The 22,107-nt window shown below is 36.4% G+C and overlaps 1 protein-coding gene across 2 annotated transcripts in view; it reads left to right on the top strand.

Moving 5' to 3' along the window:
• APLF (aprataxin and PNKP like factor) overlaps positions 1-21,111 on the top strand; it is an 87,152-nt gene extending 66,041 nt beyond the window's left edge. For both annotated transcript variants that reach the window (XM_060659625.3, XM_060659616.3), the window contains 2 exons: positions 8,863-8,909; positions 18,383-21,111. In XM_060659625.3, coding sequence (XP_060515608.1) covers positions 8,863-8,909; positions 18,383-18,588 — 253 coding nt within the window. In that variant the 3' untranslated portion in view covers positions 18,589-21,111. The remainder of the gene's footprint in view (positions 1-8,862; positions 8,910-18,382) is intronic.
• Positions 21,112-22,107: the final 996 nt, after the last annotated feature.

Raw genomic sequence — 22,107 nt, 5'->3', positions numbered from 1 at the left:
GTTATTGTTTGTGATGCTTGCAGTTCATTAATCATGTGTAAGAATATAATCTTAGAAGAAAGTATCTTAGACTAAATACACTGCTTAGCTGTGCAGTGTTACATAAGACATGGCTATACTTTTTTTTAAACTTCATTTAGAAGTAGCAGTAACCACATCAATTATATCTATGTAGCCTTGAAAAAATGTACTGGAACGTCTTCTGTGACTTTGTTTTTCTTGGTCCTTTATTTGAATATGCATCTATTTTCATAATAAGAAGTTTGATTACCTTTGTTATGTTTAGTGTTAATTGCACATATATAAGAATTTCAGAGTTCTTTTGGCACAGATAGTAAATTGTAATGATATTCAATTAACAAATTGGCTACTATCTATTATCTCATGCTGGTTACTCTCTTTTTTTGTTTAATGAAGACTGTATTTGGTAACTTTTTTTTCCCTAAATTTTGAGACTTAGATATTTGGTAACATAGGATTCATGTTTTTGCTTTAGGTTTTAAAATAGATGGTGGCTTTCAAAAATGCAAGATAAATTATTTTGTAATGAAAACAAAAATAATAGTATGATCACTTATTGAGCAAATATTGAGCATCCGATGTACTAGTCACTATTGTAGAAGCTGATGTAAAATAGTACTTCAGGTTCATTTAAAATTTTTGGTATTAAGTTACCAAATCTTTGGAAGTAAACAAAAATAAACAGTATTATTCTGTTTTTGTTACTGTTGCCTAGTTAATCTTTAGGTATTGCATACAGTGGAGAGATAATGGGTTTTTAAGTCGGCAGACTTAGGTTGTAGATGGTTATGCTAACTCTGTGGCATAACTTTGCATGTCATTTGATTTTCCTGGGCTTCAACTCCTCATGAAAACATGGAAAACACAGAGGTTGGATCATTTGTATTCTGGGGTCCGGCACTCAGTAGTGGGGTTATCCAGAACACAGAGCAATTTATTCATATTCATAAAGCCAGACCAGTTATATTCCTGGCTGCTCTTCCTTAACCTTCTTTGCTGTCTCTTCTTTTCCCTACCTGTAATTATCACAGGGCCACAGGGCCACAGGGCTCGGTTCTCTGATTGCAGCCCTTCTGTATTCTGTTCTTACTCCTGAGAAGATCTAATTCAATTTAATGACACCAGACTCACACTTTGGTAATTCAAACTTACTACATCTGAAACAGAACTGTTGATTTTTATCATTAGTAAACAACTCTTCCCCAAGTGTTCACCTGTGTAAATGACTTCACCATTCACACAGTATTTAGGCCTCAAACCTAAAAGCAGCCTTGATGCTTCTCTTTCCTTCACATGACTCATTCAGTCCATCAGTGGTTTTTGCCATTTCAGCCTTGAAAACATATTAAGACCGTGACCATTTCTTACTTCCCCTACCTCTACTATTTGAGTCATAACCACCATCATCTCTTACCTGAACTACTGCAATAGCTTCTTAACAGATACCCCTGTTTCTCCTCCTGACCTCCAATAGTTCATTTTCCAAGCAACCAGAGTAATTCTCTAAAATTAAGTCCTGTCATGTTTTCGTACTCAAAATCTCCCAATACTTTCCCACAAAACTCTTTATAATAGCTTACAAGCCCTTCTCTGACTTCATTTCCTGCTGTTTTCTTTCTCACCCATTCTCTTTGAGCTACACAAATCTGTGTGTTTTTCCAGATATCCTAGCTTGTTTCCTACCTCAGGGCCTTAGCAAATTTACAGGCATTTTCTATTTCCTCTTCCTAGAGTGTTCTTCCTTCCGATATGTATCAAATACCAATATCATAAAAAGCAAAATTTTTTTTCGAAAATGTGTATTTTAAAATATAACAGCTCCTTAAACCCAGTGTGGTTATGGGTCTATAGTTTTAGGTGTAGAAATTAAAGATTACCATTAACTCTCTGTCCCTCCCCCGTTCATGCTCTGTCTCTCTCTGTCCCAAAAATAAAAAATAAACGTTGAAAAAAAAAAAAAAAAAGAAAAAAGGGGCGCCTGGGTGGCGCAGTCGGTTAAGCGTCCGACTTCAGCCAGGTCACGATCTCACGGTCTGTGAGTTCGAGCCCCGCATCAGGCTCTGGGCTGATGGCTCGGAGCCTGGAGCCTGTTTCCGATTCTGTGTCTCCCTCTCTCTCTGTCCCTCCCCCGTTCATGCTCTGTCTCTCTCTGTCCCAAAAATAAAAAATAAACGTTGAAAAAAAAAAATAAAGATTACCATTAATAATTAATAATAATGAAAAAAAACCAACTCAGAGCCTCAGGATTTTGAGGCCTGCTAAGTTACAGAAAATGCCATTTGTGAATAAGATGCATGTAAATCTTTTATGAATGAACTCTAAGTATTTCCATTCATTATTAGGAAAAAGTCCTAGTGGAGCTTGGCATTATTCTTGAAAGTTATTTCAGATGCTCAATATGTCCCCATGGAGCTGCACAGAATTGCCACTTAGCCTCAACCCAGGGTTGTATGAAAAAGACATTCTGCTTTGTTATGAAATGACTGATTTTTGAAAATGAGATATGCATAGGTAAGTGTTAGAAAATATTATATAAGTGTGAGAAGTATGGGGAAAATATTCAATCATAATAATATGTATTATTGAAAGCCAAATCAGGTATTTAGTATTAATTGTCAATTACTTTTACTAACACATAGAGTTTCCAAACATTGTTGGCTATCTAAAAGCAAAAGTAATTTCTATTTCTTGTTTTTAATTTTTAAAAAATGTTTATTTTTGAGAGAGAGAGAGAGAGAGAGAGAGAGAATGAATGGGGGAGGGGCAGAGGGAGGGAGACAGAGGATCCAAAGCAGTCTTTGCACTCACAGCAGTGGGCTCAGTGTGGGGCTTGAACTCACAAACTGTGAGATCATGACCTGAGCCAGAAAGGTCGAATAATCACCCAGGCGCCCCATTAATTTCTATTTCTATAAAAATAGCTGACACCTGGAATATGCTTAATAGCCTACAAGTGTTTATACATATATATACATATTTAACCCTTGGAACAAACCCGTGTGAGGTAAGCAGTATTATCCCTGCTTTACAGATGAGTAAATGATGGCTTGGTTTATAGGACTTGTCCTGAATCACATAACCAGTAAAAGATATAGTTCAAATTCAAAATCAGCTCTTTTGATCCTGAAACCTGAACCCCTTTCATAGCAATGCCAGTGATCCAGCGTTTAACAAGCCAGGTCAGAACAGGTCCAAGACACATGGCATTCATTTCTTAAGCATTTGTGACTCTGTGTTCCTGTGTTCCTTGCACAGTTGATTGACCAGAGCTAAGTGTCTTATGCTGAGCAGTCGGTATCTCAGGAAACTGATTATAGTGGAGTCTGCTTAATATGATTGTTAGATTTTCATTGTTTCCTGGGGAAGTAATATGAATTGTTAATGGCAGGAAATTCTAACACATTGTAGGCTTAGGTTTGTACAAAAAGGTTCAGTGAGTACTTGGATTGTTAACTTTGTGTGAATGTAAAGCAGTTTCAGCACATTGACACTGTTTCCAACCTAATAGAATAGGCATTCTCTGGGATCTTTACAGTAGAAAAACTGCCTTTCAAAACTGAGGTCTGAAAACATCAGGATCCATCGATTAGGATTTATTTAAAAAAAAATTAAGTATGAACATGAACTGAAAAAACTTATCAGTTTAGAAATTGCTAGAAACTGCTTTTTGTATTCCAACCAATTAGAATTTTAAACTTCGATTTGTATTGCAAATGATTCTTTCACATTCTTTTCAACAATTATTGTCTTAAAATAATTTTTAAGTTTATTTATTTTGAGAGAGAGAGCATGTGCGTACATGCGCATCAGTGGGGGAGGGGCAGAGAGAGACAGGAAGAGAGAGAGAATCCCAAGTAGGCTCTGCACCTTAAGTGAGTGAAGAGCCCGAACGGGGCTCCAAGCCATGAACCGTGAGATCATAATCACAGCCAAAATCAACAGTCGGACACTCAACTGACTGAGCCACCCTGGCACCCCTCAACAATTATTTTCTTAAGAAATAATAGTAAAGCTAGCAAAAACAAGTTTCTTTTTTTCTTATAAAATAGAAAAATATAAAATATTCCATCATTTTGGGAACTCATGTAAAAGCTTAATTAAAAAACTTTTTTCAAAGAAAAGAGTTGATTATATTCTAGTAGATAAATTTGTTAAGATTACCGTTGAATGCCACCTTGTAGAAGGTGCTATAAAAGGTATTAAAAGGTATAAGAAAAACTCTGTGGCTTCCAGTGACTGATTTGATGGATGATAGAGATAAAACATACACATGCACGCACACATTTGTGTTGAAAATTTAGATGACAACATAAGAAATTATGTAGTGAGTACCAAACAGTAGATATAGACGACATATTCTAGGGCTGTGTCCCAGTGATTATCGGCATTGCCTTTCTGAGGGAGGTGATTTTAACTTAGGTAATGTATACTTAGAATATTCTTGGCAAAAAGGCTGGGAGCAAGTATCTATCAATGGCAAAGAATCAAAAACTACTTCCCCAGAGTAGAAATGAAGGAAGGGTTGAGCTGCAGATAAAGGTTGGGACTGGGATTATGGGGCACCTTGAAGAAGAAGAGAATTTAAGAGTTTAACATTCAGAATACTTATTTTTTTTAACATTTAAATTGCTACATAAACAAAACATGTCTAAAATTTGTTTTTATTTTGAGTATGTACTTTTGCAGGTGATATACTATCTTTTCTTTCTCGGCTCATTTTCCTCCTGAAGTATGTCTATTCTGAGAGTTATATTTATCATCAACGAAGAAAATATATTTGGAAATATATCCTAAAGTTCCTAAACAGGAAACTTTTGAACTTATCACAGAGGATAGTTTCTTTGTTTTCAAGATAGAGTTTGGCCTCTAAATGTGGAAGAGTACCAAATCAACTAGTTGCTTCTGGCCTCCATTGCAGTCTTACACTTGTCTTAAAATAGCAAGTTCTGTGAGAGGGTGGAAACTATTATCAGAGCCTCAAAGAAACATTTCTCTCTCTAAGGCAGATGAAAATCTGTCCATGGAGCTGAAAATCTTTTTTTTGTTTTCTGAGTACAAAGTTTCATAATACATTTTTCTGCTCTTTTTGGAATATATAAATATTAAGCTTTTTTTTTTTTTTTTTTTTTTTTCAGAAATCTTTCATTCTGAAATGGTTTGCCTAGGTAGTATGTAAGGTTAGATTATGTAGATTGGGTATATGAGTGCAATTATGGATGTGTTTCAGGATAATAGAGAAGACAGGGGGCGCCTGAGTGGTTCAGGGGATTGAGTGTCCAACTCTTGATTTTGGCTCAGGTCGTGATCTCATGGTTTATGGGATCGAGCCCTGCATTGGGCTCCATGCTGATGGCGCAGAGCCTGCTTGGGGTTCTCTCTCTCTCCCTCTCTCTGCCCCTCCCCTGCTTATGCGCTCACTCTCTCTCTCTCAAAATAAATAAAATAAACTTAAATAAAAAAGATAATAGAGAAGGGGAACCACCTTCTGCAAACTTGAGGTTGAATCACTACCTGCTCCCCACCCACATCTGCCTTTTAAAAATGTTGTTTTCACTTTCAGTCTATCTGGCATTGACAACTGTTATCAGCAGTCTTTTCACTGGTATTTGGTGCGTAAACTGTACTTGAGTCTGTGTTAAGTCCTTGGTTTCATTTCTGTACTTTTTTTATTTGAGTGTAATTGACACACAATGTTACATTAGTTTCAGGTATACAACCTAGTGATTTAACAAGTTTATATATGCTGACCACAGTGTAGTCACCATCTGTCACCATCACTCTTACAGTATCATTGATTATATTCCTTATTTTGTGCCATTTATTCACATGACTTGTTCATTCTATAACTGGAAGCTCTCCTTCACCCATTTTTGTCCATCCCCCAGTTCCCTCCCCTCTGGTAACTGTCAGTTTGTTCCTGGTATTTATAGGTCTGATTCTGATTTTGTTTGTTTATTCATTTGGTTTTTTTTTATTCCACGTGAGAGTGAAATCATATAGTATTTGTCTTTCTCTGTCTTATTTCACTTAGCATAATAGCCTCTAGGGCCATACATGTTATTTATTGCAAATGGCACAATTTCATCCATTTTTATGGCTGTGTAATATTCTGGTTGTGTGTGTGTGTGTGTGTGTGTGCGTGTGTGTGTGTGTGTGTATGTGCGTATATATACGTGTATATATATATACATATATACATATATATATACATATATATATATACATATATACGTATATATACGCACACACACACACACACACACACACACATATATGTATATATACACACACACACTACATCTTCCTTATCCATCTGTCTATCGATGGACTCTTAGGTTGCTTCCATATCTTGGCTATTGTAAAGAATGCTGCAGTAAACATATGGTGCATATATCCTTTGGAATTAGTGTTTTTCTTTCTTTGGGTAAATACCCAGTAGTGGAATTATTGGATCATATGGTATTTCTACTTTTAATTTTTTGATGAACCTCCATACCGTTTTGGAAGAGGCTCTGGTGGCAAACAATTAAGACTGTATTTAACTTTTTAATATTTCTTTTCTTAATTATTAAAGGCAAAGTGGGAAAAGACAGGACTGCTTAAGACCTGAAAAAAAAATACATTTTAAAAAGAAGGAGAGGAGTTCTTGGGTGGCTCAGTTGGTTGTGTCTGACTCTTGGTTTCGGCTTGGGTTATGATCTTGCAGTTTTGTGGGTTCAAGCCCTGTGTCAATCTCTGCACTGATGGCATGGAGCCTGCTTGGGATTCACTGTCTCCTCTGTCTCTCTGCCCCTCCCCTACTTGCACTGTCTCTCTCAAAATAAATAAATAAACTTTTAAAAAATTTTTTAAAAAAAGAAAAAGTTTTAAATCTCAAAAGACCATAAGTAGTAACAACAACAACAACAACAACAACAACAACAATGGAGCATCTGTGTAGAGGGTTAACATTTGAAGAATCTCGATGAAGGTATATGGAATTTCAGGGTACTAATCTTGCTACTTTTTAGTATGTTTGATATTTTTTTTCAAAACAAAAAGCTACCAGTGTGTTTAATTTTAACACACACACACACGCGCGTGCACACACACACACACACACACACACACACAGAGTTCTTAAAAGGTTACCCAAAATAATCTCAGATGACCAACGGTCTTTTTCTAGATTATTGATGAAGAATAATTTTGGTATTAATGTCCCTCATGTGTCTGTTCTTCCTCCCCTGACTTGTCCAGCATTAATTGAATTTTAATTCAGGCTGAATTAAACACGTCAGTAAGGAAAGGTCTTCCCACAAATCATCACAGCAGCTTTGTTCATTTGCACTTCTCTTCGCCGCATTTAAGTTGTCCAGTTTATTTCTCTCAACTTTGAAGTTTCTTTTCCATTAAAAGGTCACATTTGGGTTAATTATCCCAAATACACAATCTTTTGTAGAATCTTTTTTCCACTTTTCAAAACTGTTGAGTTATGGCCCTAATTAACCATGTGGTTGCAATCTTATACTGTATTAAATGCTATCCTAAAAAGAAGAGATATTAGCAATAAGCAATGTCACTGACACTTGACACAGAGACTGACATGCAATTAGTGCCCCATGACTATTTCTGGAACCAGTGATGGATGTGTCAATGGCTAACATTAATTACTTACAACTTATTGCGTCCTTAGACTAAGGACTTGCTCCGTATTCTTCATGAATTCTCACAACAGCTTCGTATGAGCGGTGCACCTCAGCACATACCTATTGTCAGTGTCCCCCAGCTCTCCCACATTAGCCCACCATAGAGAGGTACTCATCAAGCTGGTAATGATGGACCAGTTACTGCTTTGGATTTTGTGCTGCCTGGGCAGTTTATTAGCTAAATGCTATTTTATTCACGTTTAGCTAATAAAATAATAGAAGAGATCATGAGTATGTATAATAAAAAATAGATATCCGAACAGTAGTTTCCGTTTGACTTTGGAATATGTCATATGAATTTCTCAATGCAAATTAACTTTTCTGTATCCTCATAACAACTGGCAATCTTTAGAGATATGACTTAAGTGCTTTGGTCTTTGGATTCAAGAAGAGCCTTAAAAGTATCCTCTTAGACATTACATGCATACACACATAGACACACATATTTGATACTTTGTGTTCTATGTTTTATACACTACTTTACATTATATATATATATATTTTTTTATTTTTTTTTATTTTTTTATTTTTTAATGTTTATTTATTTTTGAGACAGGGAGAGACAGAGCATGAACGGGGGAGGGTCAGAGAGAGAGGGAGACACAGAATCTGAAACAGGCTCCAGGCTCTGAGCTGTCAGCCCAGAGCCCGACGCGGGGCTGGAACTCACGGACCGCGAGATCATGACCTGAGCCGAAGTCGGACGCTTAACCGACCGAGCCACCCAGGCGCCCCCACATTGTATTTTTATATATGATATATGGCATTGACATTTTAGAAATACAGTGTTGTATTTTGGGAATATGATATGTTGTATTTTATTTGTCTTATACTGTTTTTCTCTAGTAAGTCTTGAGGTAAAAATTTTGGTTCACCAGGATATCTGCCCAGAAGATATTTCCCCAGAAATATGCCCAGCATGTAGTAGGCACTTATTAAATGTTGTAATTAAAAAGCAGATGCTTCATACAACATAGTGACTATAGTTAACAACAATAACAAAAAAGCAAATGCTTTTCAATAAGACACTTATTGGGACCTAATTTTTATTTGTAGGTTAGTGAGTGTTCTAGTTTAATTTAAATAGTCTTTACTAATATTTAGTGATTGGAAAAATCTTATATTTGCCTTTTTTTTTTTTGTTTTGTTTTAGGAAGAATCCCCAGCACAAGATAGAATATAGACATAGTACACATCCAGGTAAGTAATTTTACTTGAGTAAACTCAAAATGAAACTGTCAAATGATTCTCTTGTTGAACCTAGATGTAGTTTCCACTTATGTGATTTTTTTTTATCTCTGCCTCCATGAATTTGCTGATTTTAATGATTTTTCTTAGATGAAAAATAGTGATAAATTTTTTATGTAGCAGAGGTTTTCTACAATCACTGCATAACAATGTATAGGTATCCTTGTATCTGTTTTGATTCTTATGTTTGCCAGTACCTGAAAACATGATCTCAAACTAGCCTAAATGGTAATGAGAACTTACTGACTTCTTTAAGTGAAAAATCCAGAAGTAGAGATGGATTTAGATAAGATTTACTGCTTTGACTCATTAGTAATGTCAATATTGTCACCAGTGACCCAATATCCTTTCATCATTCTGTCTTGAGAGGCGTCCTTATTATCCTAAGACTGGCTCCTGTCCCAACGAAGGAACTATGTGCATCCTTATTCAGCACCCATGTTTATATGTAAGGAGAGAGAGAGGATGAATAACTTTAGCTCTCACTGTTCCTACGAAGAATCAGGAAATTCGCTTTTTTTACTGGTTTAGATCACATTCTTACTCTTGGACCAATCACTATGACCACTGATTAGTTTGTACCATCCCTGGAACCAAGGTAGGGTCACTGCAGGGATCCCCAACAGAAACTAAAGTTTTGGAAGAAGGAGAGGGAGGGAGGACAGATACCAGAGAAACAATGATCAAGTGTCCTTCAGTCCTAGGTACAGCAGTTCTATTTTACCTTCTCTTTCCCCTGCTTCCAAACCCTAATATTTTTTACCTTTAACAGATTCTGGCTTCTTCATATCATTTATATAGTGCAGAGGCCAATTCAGCATACAGTATTTCTGCCCACAGAGTGAGAGAATAAAATGCATACTATACAGGCTATGACCCCATGCACTTGTGTGTGTGTAAACATAACCACCTTGTAACCAAGTGATGAAAATAATGAATTTCGCCATAAGAGAATTCCACTTGAAATTTCTCATTGAAACACACTTTCATGCTTTAGTACTCCAGACACAAATAACTCATTTTATCTGAGCTAATAGGGTATAGAGGTTATATGTTACACTTTTTTTTTACTGGGGCTATATCTAGTGATATAGCATGTATGGTGGTTAAATGAACTTTCCTTCCAGGAGTCATGTAATGTATAGCAATTAGAGCTATATTTCACTGACAAAGTTTAACACTGTCCCATGAAAAGGCTTTTGACACATCTGTATTTTTATAGAAATAGGAACCATTTTCCTAAAAGTTATCAATATGCATCAGATGGCATAGTTAAAAATATCTGAATTTTCTTTGAAAAGTCTCTTTGAATTATTATTAGAGAATCTTCTGGAGGAAGGCATATTTTTGCAACAGCTATAAGAAAAACTTTTCATTGGAAAGACAGTTTTTTTTAAAAGTATAGATAGTTTTATTTTTAATCTACTTTCAAGGGTTGTTACATGGCAATGTAGTCAGAACATTCTTCCTGTTCTAAAACTTACAAATTAGGTTGTCTGGAGTATTTCAAATACAAATTGAATGTTGGGGGGTCTCATTGTATTTCTTAACTTAGAGATATTTAACACTGAATTCTAACATCCTTGTTTTTCTCATCTCCCAAATCTTTAAAGTTTAACATCGCCCAAGTTCTTAATCGTGTTTGTATACTAATTTGTTGTACACTTACTTATTCATTTATTATGTCTTCCAAGTGAGCAGAGTTACAGACATCCATGAGAACCAGTTCTGGCTCTATATGCTTGTGATGAGATGGTCTAAAATCTCCAAGGAAAGGGCAGGAGCACTTTCTAGTGGGACTTATCAGGGCAGACCATGATGTGGGAATTTATGCTAAGTTGTTCTTGAAATTGGTCTTGGTTGTATTTAAATCATCTTTATCTCTTAACTTTGTGGTTGGTAGGTATAGGACATCCCAGTCAAAGTTAATAATAGATCAATCAAGGACATCTAGGTAGAAATGGTAAGTTGTGTGTGGAGTTAGTAAGTGGATCAGTTTAACTAATGTGGAGAGTCTCTGTAGTTACTGTGTATGATAATGAAAAGATATATCAAAGCCAGATTATAGAAGCTCTTGAAAGTTAGACCAAAGGTGTGGGTGCATTGGCAAATAATGGTGAGGCAGTATTTTATCCAAATCAAGCTTCTGAGAATGAACAGTCTGAATTAGAGTGGGAGAAGTCTTCTGGGTGTTAATTAGGCAATTGAATAAAGGGCCAGAACTAGAGTGGCCACCATGAGAATGGAAAAATAGAATTGGATACAAGTGAGAGTTTGAAGGAAAAATCAGATCTGCCAACTAATTGGTTATGGTGTGGGGGCTGGGATGACATAAAGGAAATAATGATGACTCAGAATTATGATACAGTTTATCAGGTGACTGGGGATGACATTTACATATCGTAGAGATCAGGAGGAAGAACCAGGTAGTTTTGTTTTGTTTTGTTTTTTGTTTGTGTGTTTTTTTTTTTTTTTTTTTTTTTGAGAGAGAAAAAAAGAAGGGCAGAGTGAGAGAGAAAGAGAACATCAAACAATCGTGAGGTCATGACCTGAACTGAAATCAAGAGTCGGACACTTAACCCACTGAGCCACCCAGGCACCCCGTCTCCTTTTTTTCAAGTTTAAGCATGTTGAATTTGAGGTGGGGGTATCATAACTACACAATAAGACAATAAAATTTAATATAGTACCACTATTAAAATAACTGCGTTGAACTCTTACTATTTAACTTCTGATTTGTAGCACTCCTAGAACATTTCTGTCTGCAGAGTTCTTCCACACACGTAACAATTTATGTAGTGCATTTTGTTTTCTGTAGGTTTGATGCAACCATGTGTTAAACTTCTTACATATCTAATTGGCTTAAAATTTCACTAACTTCCCACACTTTTTTAAAGTGCTGGGGTTTTGGCACAAGATACTGAATGCAAGAGTAATCAGTGCCAGGAAAATTTTATTTTATACTTTCTTAGTTAACTTACCTGTTGAGATATTTAAAAGAAATTATCATTAGCATTTTGTCATCTGATTATTGAAGTCATTCTGGCTTTTATCGTTATGTGATATGCATTATTCCGTGCTGTCAGTACCATTCATGCCTGGAAATTTAGAATTTTCTACTGATAGCTATTTTAATATTTCTCTAGTTCTGCCACTGTATGCGCACATTTGCTTATATATGCTTTTTTCCCCAGAAGTAGAACCCAAAAGCTCTAAAAGCTATTGTGAAAATTAATGGAACTTAAATGAGATTATATAAACTGCTGCTTAGTGTGGGGAAAGCTGAGAGATTTGGGGATATGAAAAAGGCTAGTGCAATGATATTTAAAAAAAGAAATTCATATATAATAAAGTAGATCAGAATGGTAAAGGAAAATAAAATCTGAAGAATTATTGACGTTAAGCTGTAAATCTGCTATGAGGCATCTGGCATCTTAGATCCTAACACCCGAAATCTGTGTGCAAAAATCAGCAGTTTGGAACAATCTTTTCTTTCTGTAAAACCAGCATTTCTTCCAACATGTATTTGACACTGTACTCTTCACTAGCTCTTCAGACTTATGTTCTTGGGGTAAGAGTTGACAATGAAATTTTAAACTGTAAAAGAAAGATTAGATACAAATTTAGGAATTGTCATTTTCATATCACACATTCCTCTGCATAAATAGAAAAGTCAGAAATTGCTGTAGCCTAATTCCAACCAGTTAATACCAAGTTGTTTTAAACGTGTTAAGAGTTTGTTTCTTCCCTAACGGTGGTTATTTTCCATCATGGAAGTCTGATGTTACCCATCAATTTTTAAAAATAAGTGGCAGCCTATTTCTCTTGTACTGCTTCGTGCAGTCAAGCTGTCAGTCCATTCCTACATTTCATATTACTCACTGATCTATAGAGAAAATGAAGATTTCTACTTTGGCCTTAAAATTAGAACTTCAGTTTTAAAATCAGAATTCAGAAAGGATTTTTGAAGTAATTTAATCAACATCCATTGACTCACAGATAAAAACATAAATTCCATTAAGCCATTAAGTTAAATGACTTGTTCATTTTTTATGGGCTTGTTGATGACCCAGATCTTTGGACTTCTACCCTCCCATCTGTCTAGCCTCTTTCTCTTACCATGCTGCTTTTTAAAGAGACTTTTTGTTGAATGAAGGGGATGGCCTATCACATAAAAACAGAAAACTAGCAGCAAGAAGCTTCTAAGTGAAGGTAGGGGAAAAAATGACTTCTGAGTTCGCCTTGATTTGGAAGAAACAACCTCACTTCTTTTTTTTTTTTTTTTTTTTTTTTTTTTAAATATTTATTTGTTTTGGAGAGACAGAGAGACAGAGCGTGAGTAGGGAGGGACAGAGAGAGCCAGAGACACAGAATCCGAAGCAGGCTCCAGGCTCTGAGCTGTCAGCACAGAGCCCGACGCGGAGCTCGAACCCGCAAGCCATGAGATGAGATCATAACCTGAGCTGAAGTCGGACGCTTAACTGACTGAGCCACCCAGGAGCCCCTAAACAAGCTCACTTCTGATTTCTCAGACACACTCAAGAATTATATTTCAAATCAGGTAGTTGTAATACAAGAAAATGCTACATATAGGCACTTATTTTTTCAAAAATGGCATTATGCTATTTAATTCTGTGGAAATTTAACTACAAAAAATAACACTACAAATAATTATGTTTTGTTGTAGAGTAAACAGTTAAACAGCTACTGCTGTATCTCCTGTTAGTTTAGTTTAGTTTAGCATGTTAATAAGCTTTTCACCAACCACGGCATTCTCTGGACAATACTGGAGTCTTGGCTTGGGATCTTCTGTGATGGGATTCCTCATCGAATGTTGCTTGGTTCTCTAGTAACAAGCTTCCTTGTATGAGAAGCTTTCTTTGAAATTTCTGTATAGCAAACAGTGCTACTAGCAAGGTTTATGTGAATGTGACTACTTGCATCACTTTAAATCCAGATATCCAGATACTATACTGTGTTTCAGCTTGCCCAGTTAGAGAGTACATGCATGGGATTTTTTTCCCGCCTTGATTTCAGTGTTCTTCATATCCCTTTTGTATAAAAACTTACTAATTGTGTGGTAAAGATAGGCATTTTATTCCTAGGTTAGGTGGTAGCCATGTTTAGTTAAGAACCGGGCTTGTTGAGATTGTTTCCATGATTCAGGAAATCATATAATAATTCACATCAATAGGTGTGCTGATTCAGAGCATTTTCCAAATAAGTAAAGTTTCACTATCTGCATGGTTACATCAAAAGGCAGAAACTGTACGTTTTCTAAAAACACCTTCAGCAATTAAAAAAAAAAAAAAAGTAGGTGCCCATCTAGATGGCATTTACACTGTAGAATATTTATTTTTATTTGTTTTTTAGATGTCTATTTATTTTGAGAGAAAGGGAGAGAGAGCATGTGTGCAAGTGGAGGGGGTGGTGAGGCAGAGAGGGGAGAGATAGAGAACCCTAAGCAGGCTCTGAGCTGTCAGTATGGAGCCTGATGCAGGGCTGTGTCACAAACCATGAGATCATGACCTGAGCTGAAATCAAGAGTCAGACACTTAACCAACTGAGCCACCCAGGTGCCCCTACACTATGGAATATTTAAAGTCATGCATTAATTGGCTAAGGAGGGTCCATTATAATTGATTCCAGAAAGATAATCACATGTCAGCATTTAAAACCCTGTTAAGAAGTATGGACATGACACTACTAACAAAGGACATAGAGCTGGATTCTAGAGCTGAGTTTGACTCTTCAGGTGCTTTTACTTAAAGCACAAAATACCTGTTCATGTGAAGTAAAATGGATGAAATTTGACTACCAGCTACTTGGAGTTCTGTTATAGATTTTTTTTTTTTTTTTTTTTTTAGATTCTGAACCTCCTATTAAAAGAATATGAGTGTAATGTTTATGTAAATGACAATTTGATAGATGTAAACAATTTTTTGAGGAAACAAATAATATGGCCTATTGCTCAAGAAATGAGCCTGCCGAATAAGTTGCTAAAGATTTCCAGGGTTCATTGAAGCTTAAAGCCCCTTCAATTAGCAGGATTTAAATAAAAGTCTTTATTGTAATTCACTGTATAGACAGGTTAGTGATAAAAGTGTAGGTTATAATATGAAGGATTTCTGTAAAACTAAAGGTGTTCAGCAGTTGATTTGTTCATTCATATATTCAACAAATATACATATTAAGTGTCTTCTATATGTTAGGCACTGTTACAAGAGCTGAGGATACAATAGAGGCAAAGTCTTGCTCTTGTAGAATTTTACAAAGGTGGGCAATGTACATGTAAATAACTATATGATGTCACGTAGTGAAAACTGCTAAGAAGAAAAGTTATGTAAGAGGACAGACAGAATGACAAGGGTATGTGTGGTGGGAGGCAGGTGCCATTTTGGGTAGGATGGTAAACAGACTCTGAAAATTTGATATTAGAGCAGAGACTTGGAGGAGAGAGTAAGAGAGGTGATTATCTCGGGGAAGAGCATGCTAGTCAAGGGGAAGAGTGACTCCAAAAGCCCTGGAGATGATCCTGCTTGTACTATTCAAGGAGCAGTAGAGAAAGGGTAGAACTCAAACAAAGCGAGTAAGTGAAGAGTGGCAGATGAGATCAGAAAAGCTAGCTGTGGGCCAGTTGGGTAGGGTCTTAAGGCCAGGACCTATACACTTGATCTTAGTCAAAAGGCCAAGAAGCAATAGAGGCCAGGACCTATAAGTAAGGACTTCGGTTTTAATTCAGAGTGAGATAGAAAGCTATTGGAAGGTTTTCTGGCTCCTCTGTGGAGAATAGACAAGAGTGGAAGCCAGAAACCAGTTGGGTGAACATTGGAACTGGTTGAAAAAAGAAGATGATGGTATGGGGACCAGAGTATGGAGTAGATGTAGTGAGAAGTGGCAGATAGATTTTGATGGCAGAGTCAACAGGATCTCTTGACATATTGGATATTGGATATTGGATTTTCAGTGGGGGATATTCAAGGATGACTCCAAGATTTCTTGGAGAAGGTCAAGGTTGGAGAAGTCATATACTAAGACTGATAAGAGAAAGGTTTTGGGTGAAGCACCTCAAGAGTTGTGTTCTGGGAATATGTTTCGGATGCCTGTTAGTTATGCAAGTAGAGAGAGTATATAGGCAGTGAGATAAAGGAGTCTGGAATTCAGGTGTTGGTCAGGGCTTAGGATATACATTTGGGAATTTAGGATATAAGACTGGAGTATGTTAGAGAAGTGGAACAGCCAATAAAGCAGGAGGAGAACTTGAAGTTGTTTCAGCTTTATGTATGTTTCTCTTATAAATCTTCAGGGTAATTTCTGAATCTGAAAGGAAATGCTTTGCTGAGATGTCACTAGTTATGTATATGAAATACTTCCAAAGCAGAATGGCCAAGAAGAATATTGATGTTCTTCCCTCCTCCCTCCCTCCTTTTGCCATCTGCAAACTGCCCTCTAAATGTTTTTTAAATGTTTTCTGTCATAAAAGTTATATGGGGAGTTGAGATTAGCTAGATGTAAAACATGCCCTCAGGATACTTACAGGAGATGAGAAATGTATACAAATAAATACAGTGCTACATTTCCCTTAAGGGACTAGTGTGCTTCTTATGCTAATGAGCACTGTGCAAATCATTATGTAGCCTTTTTAGCCTTGGCTACCAAGAAACTTGGGGAGAAACCTGATGCTCAATTTATAATAATTATGTTAAAAATGAAGGTTGACATGTTTACATTCTGGTTTTTATGTTCTTAGTTTCTACTTTCCTTTGTATTTTTTATGACCTCATTAATATAAGCTGGCTCAAATCCTCTCTGGAAATGAATAGCGATATTAAGAAAAATGTAAATGTCCGGACTATGGCAATTAAGAGGACAGATAAATTACCTTACTTTTTTGTGTTTTTTTTGTGTTTTTTAACTGTCTATTGCATGTGAACATTTTAGGAAGAGGTGAAGTAAAGCATATACAGAAGTACAAACAATAATATTTTTAACTCCTACATTTGGTGTTCACGCAGGGATTGTCCTCTGCCATTCATAGATTTCCAGAGAGAATCTTCCTACTTGTTTCTTAAATGCTCCACATCATCCTAGGGAGCTTATCTTAAAATAAGCCTGTTGGCTTGTAATGAAAATAAAAAAGTGGGATGAGGGAAGAAATGGATTTCGAGATGGAAAAATTCTATTATAATTCTAGTATTATTTAGAAACCTATAAATTCTAATGGTGTTACCATAGTCATCCTGATATTTTCAATAATCCCAGTCACTGAAACATGAACTGGAAGATCTATAAAACTAAACTTTACAAAATGTGTAGACTCATATTTTCTTATTTGATCACAGATTGTGCCAGCTTTACTGTGATAACAGTCCCCAAATTTCAGCGCCTCACAACAATAAATAGGTGTATTTCTCCTTCGTGTGTCCCATGTGTGTTCTCATCCTGGAAGCCGAACTAAAGGATCAGCCTGTATCTAGGATGAGGGAGACTGTGGCAGAGGGAAAATGGCTGCAGCAGAAACTACAGAAAGGCTCTTAAAGCTTCTCCTTGGAAGTGACACACACCATTTCCACCTACTTTTCTTTGGCCAAGTCTGATGTCAGTGGGGTGGTTAAATATAATCATATGACAGGGACGGATAGTAAATAACTGGGACAAAAATACATTCTACCGCCCCGGAGGGTAGGAGAACATAAATATGATTATCATATTATTATTTTATTTACTTATTTATTTTGAGAGAGAGAGAGTAGGGGAAAGGCAGAGAGAATGAGAGAGAATCCCAGGTAGGCTTGTGCTGTCAGCATGGAGCCCAGTGCAAGGTTTGAACTCACGAACCATAAGATCATGACCTGAGCTGAAATCAAGAGTCAGACACGTAACCGACTGAGTCACCCAGGCACGCTTGATTATATTATTAAGGAACCATTATTAGGAATCTCACAGGACATTTAAAATTTTTTTAATTTATTTTTTAATTTTTTAATGTTTATTGAGAGAGTGAGAGTGCAAGTGGGGAAGGGGCAGAGAAAGAGGGAGACATAGAATCTGAAGCAGCCTCCAGGCTCTGAGCTGTCATCACAGAGCCCAAGGTGGAGCTTGAACCCACGAACTGTGAGATCATGACCTGAGCCAAAGTCGGACGCTCAACTGACTGAGTCACCCAGGTGCCCTCACAGGACATTTTAGTTTCAGGATCCTCTTGGTAGGAAGAGTTAGAATTAAACAAATGTTTTTTAAAATGTTAGAATTCTAACAAAGAATAATTTTAGCCCTCTTTCTAGAAATTTGTGGTGGTTAGCAATGTCTTAAGTAACAATACTTCTTGTCAGAGAAAGACATTTTATAGTTAGATATCTCTACTCTCAGGTTTGAGTGGTGATTGATCTGTTGTGTACCGAAAAAAAAATTTTTTTTTTTTCCAGTGAGGAGCATATCAGATGAAGATAGTGATAATGTTGGGCAATCCAATGAGTATGACCTCAATGACCGTTTTCTAGATGATGAGGAAGAAGAATATGAGCCAACAGATGAAGATTCTGACTGGGAACCAGGGCAGGAAGACCAAGAGAAGGAAGATATGGAAGAGCTTTTGAAAGAAGCAAAAAAATTTATGAAAAGGAAAAAGTAACTTTTTTTGCTGTGCTAATATATGGCTCATATTTTTCTTTCTGGAAAAAATTCAGGAACTAAGGAGGCACTTAAGCGATAATTGTTTTCCTTCTTTTTATAGTTATGACTTTATTATTGACTCTTTGCAAATGAAACATTGATAGGTCAACCTTCATGTAGTGGATGGAATTTGTTTTGTTGCCTTGCTTTTTCTATCCTATTTAAAGCATCTGGAAATAGGAAGCCGAGAGTTAAAGAGAAACAATTGATATTTTTTTCATTTACTTTGTGTGTTGGTAATAAAAAGTAAAAGCCATAGGTTGCACAAAGTTTGGCCTTGTTTCTTTTTTCCAAAGATTCTATCTTTATAGAATACTAGGCAAGCATAACTAGGCAAATTACATCATGGGTGGGAAAGCATGCCTCTTTCATTGCTATTGCAGTAATTCTTCAGGCAGAACCAGGCTTTAAAAAGTGACAGCCATCATATAATGGCTGTTATTTTTTCTGGTACCCTGCATATGAGCTTTACAATTTCATTTACTACTTTTATGCTTTGAAACTTGGGGAAATTAGTACCAAATGGATACTGAAAATAGATTCAACTAGACTATCGAAATGTTCACCATACAGGGAATGTTATTTTGTCCCCCATATCTGTAATTTACTGTATGTCTGAACTTGAAAGTAGAAAAACCCAAAGGATTTGACAGTTTTGGGTTTTTTTTCAAACCTGAAGTCCTGCCTGATTATTTTAACTCTCAATGTTCTTTCATTACATTAAAAGATATAGAAATGATTTTTAACCATAATTTTCTCAGATGACATTAGTTCTTTTTCCTCAGATGAAAGCAGCAAGTTGTCTGCTAGTGTTCAAGATTCTAGCCTTTTATTTCAAGAATAACCCCCTTATTCTCCAGTTTTATGAAGTATATCTCTGTTCTCAAACGACTTTAAGCCCTGTAGTACTCTTCATTTTAGGTGACTTAGAATTTTTGAAATACAGTTTAGAATCTTTAATAGCAGGTGGGTATCCGAACACAGCAGTAGGCTTAGTATTGAAATCATAAATCACTAAACCAAAAGTATCCTTGTTAAATACTAATATTTTCTATTCTAAAAGAACCTAGAAATTTATATCTTAAAAAAGCAAGACAGATTTATAATTGTTCTTAGTGTTTTTGAATGTCTTTCCAAGTTAATTATGTAATATTAAAATTAATTTAAACTGACCAGGACAAGATAAATGTTTCTTTAGGCTATTATTACCTATTATTCTGACTTTGCCTTTGTTATTTAATAACTCATTTTTCCCTTCTAATGTCCCTTTAGTCTCGGGAGCTTGACAGATCTGTGAAAAAAAACCTTTTGACTTATTTTCATCCCTGCATTGACTCAATCCTTAAAGTGTTTTTTAATCCACTCATAGATAAATCCCAAAGGAATTGAGAACGTGTTCACATAAAAACTTGTACGCAATGTCCACAGAGGCATTATTTATAATGGTCAAAAAATGGAAACACGTAAATGCTCATCAGCTAATGAATGGATGAACAAAATGTGGCATATCTCTATAGTGGAATATTTTTTGGCTATGAAAAAGAACTGAAGGATTGATACATGCTATAACATACCTGAAAATGTTGTGCTAATTGAAAGAAGCCAGACAAAAAAGGCCACATAGTATATGAACTTGTTTGTATGAAATACCCCAAACAGGCAAATCCATGGAAAGTAGATGAGTGGTTGCCAGGGGCTGGCAGAGGTGGGGATAGAGGGTGACTGCTAATGGGTACAGGGTCTCTTTATGGTTGTTAAAAATGTTCTAAAGTTAGTGTCGATGGTTGCATGATTCTATAAATATACTAAAACCCACCAAATTGTACACTTTCAAAGGTGGATTTTATGGTGTGGGGTTTATGTATTTCAATAAAGCTGCTATAAAAAGAGAATGTAAGAGGTGACACTAGTCTTTCAGAAAGAAGAAAGCATTAATGTCAGAATGTGTTCTTGGCAATAGTGTAGTAGCTCATGGCTGTTTTTTAAGGATAATTTGATGTGGCTTACCTACTCATCCTGAAGACACTATTGAGTATAACATATCTCTCTCTCTGTCTCTCTCTCTATCTATAACTCAGTTGACTAGAGTGTAGTGTAAATTTGACACTCGCAATTGGATTATATTTAAATTTGTGATTTACAAAATAGAGGGAAAACTGATGACATTAGCTTGTCAGTGGGCTCAGGAGCAAGAGCAATGTTAACAAAAACTTGGTTCTTTAAAAGTAATTGCTGTCCCAGGGCTCCTGGGTGGCTCAGTCGGTTAAGCGTCGGACTTTGGCTCAGGTCATGATCTCGCGGTTCGTGAGTTCGAGCCCCATGTTAGGCTCTGTGCTGACAGCTTGGAGCCTGGAGCCTGCTTTGGATTCTGTGTCTCCCTTTCTTACCATCCCTCTCCTGTTTGTGCTCTGTCTCTATCTCTTGCAAAAATAAATAAACATTAAAAAATTTTAAATAAATAAATAAATAAATAAATAAATAATTGCTGTCCCAAACAGTGTATAGGAGCTAACCCTCTCTATCATGTGGGTTCACAGAATTTAAACTATATCTGTGTCTCACATTATACATTTCTCACCAACGTGCTTAATTCTAAAAGCAAATGTTTTCTGTTGATTTCTTGGTGAGGGTGGGGTATTTCTGGGACCTTGGGAAGCTGAGACATGAAGATTTTCAGTGACCCCTGGACACTGATTCTGTTTTTGCCCCAGGTAGAGGATGGCCTTGTTGATACTATTGGTTTCTAGAACTAGAAGATCCTAGTGGTTGTAAGCATTCATTACATGTAGTGAGAGCAAATAGATTGTGTGAGCATAATTTTCCAGAATGATGACATAAAGCTGAGAATAAATGGGTGATGACTTTCTTCCAGTTGATATGTGCAGAGTTCAGTGTCACCAACATACCCCATGGTGGGAGGAAATGCATACTGACATCCTGCATCCAACCCTGCTCTGTGGGACCACGTTGTTCCTATAAAGTTCTCTTTCTTGAGTAGGAATCTCTAATGGGTGTGTGGGTGCGCGCATGTGTGTGCATGTGTGCGTGTGTGTGCGTGCTTCTGCCAATCTGCAACCATACTCAGCTCCTCTACAATAGATATTGAAAGAAAATAAAGATTCATTACTGCTGGCATTATTACTGGCTCTCCTAATATAATGTACCTAATAAACTTTAGTGTCATAAAGAACTGCAGTTGTGCTTTGTTGGGCCCAACACCCTGTCTTAGGTGTTGGTGATTCAAAGAATAGCATAGAATCCCTATTTCAATGTGCTTACCATTGGTCTATTCGGAAAGATAGAATATACTCATTCAGTAATGACTACTGAATAATATGGAGGTTACAAGGGAGAAAAAGACCATGGGGTCTGCAGTCACAGAGCTTACAGAGGCAGTGAGACAATTACCCAAAAAACAACAGAATGCGACTAGTCAGAGAAGGGCATGCTGGATTACAATTTAAGCATCCTGTCTTGC

This window comes from Panthera onca, chromosome A3 (assembly GCF_046562875.1).
Source record: "Panthera onca isolate mPanOnc1 chromosome A3, mPanOnc1 haplotype 2, whole genome shotgun sequence".
NCBI lineage: Eukaryota > Metazoa > Chordata > Mammalia > Carnivora > Felidae > Panthera > Panthera onca.
The sequence above is the reverse complement of the archived record's forward strand: the minus strand, read 5'-3'. Positions and strand labels throughout refer to the sequence as shown.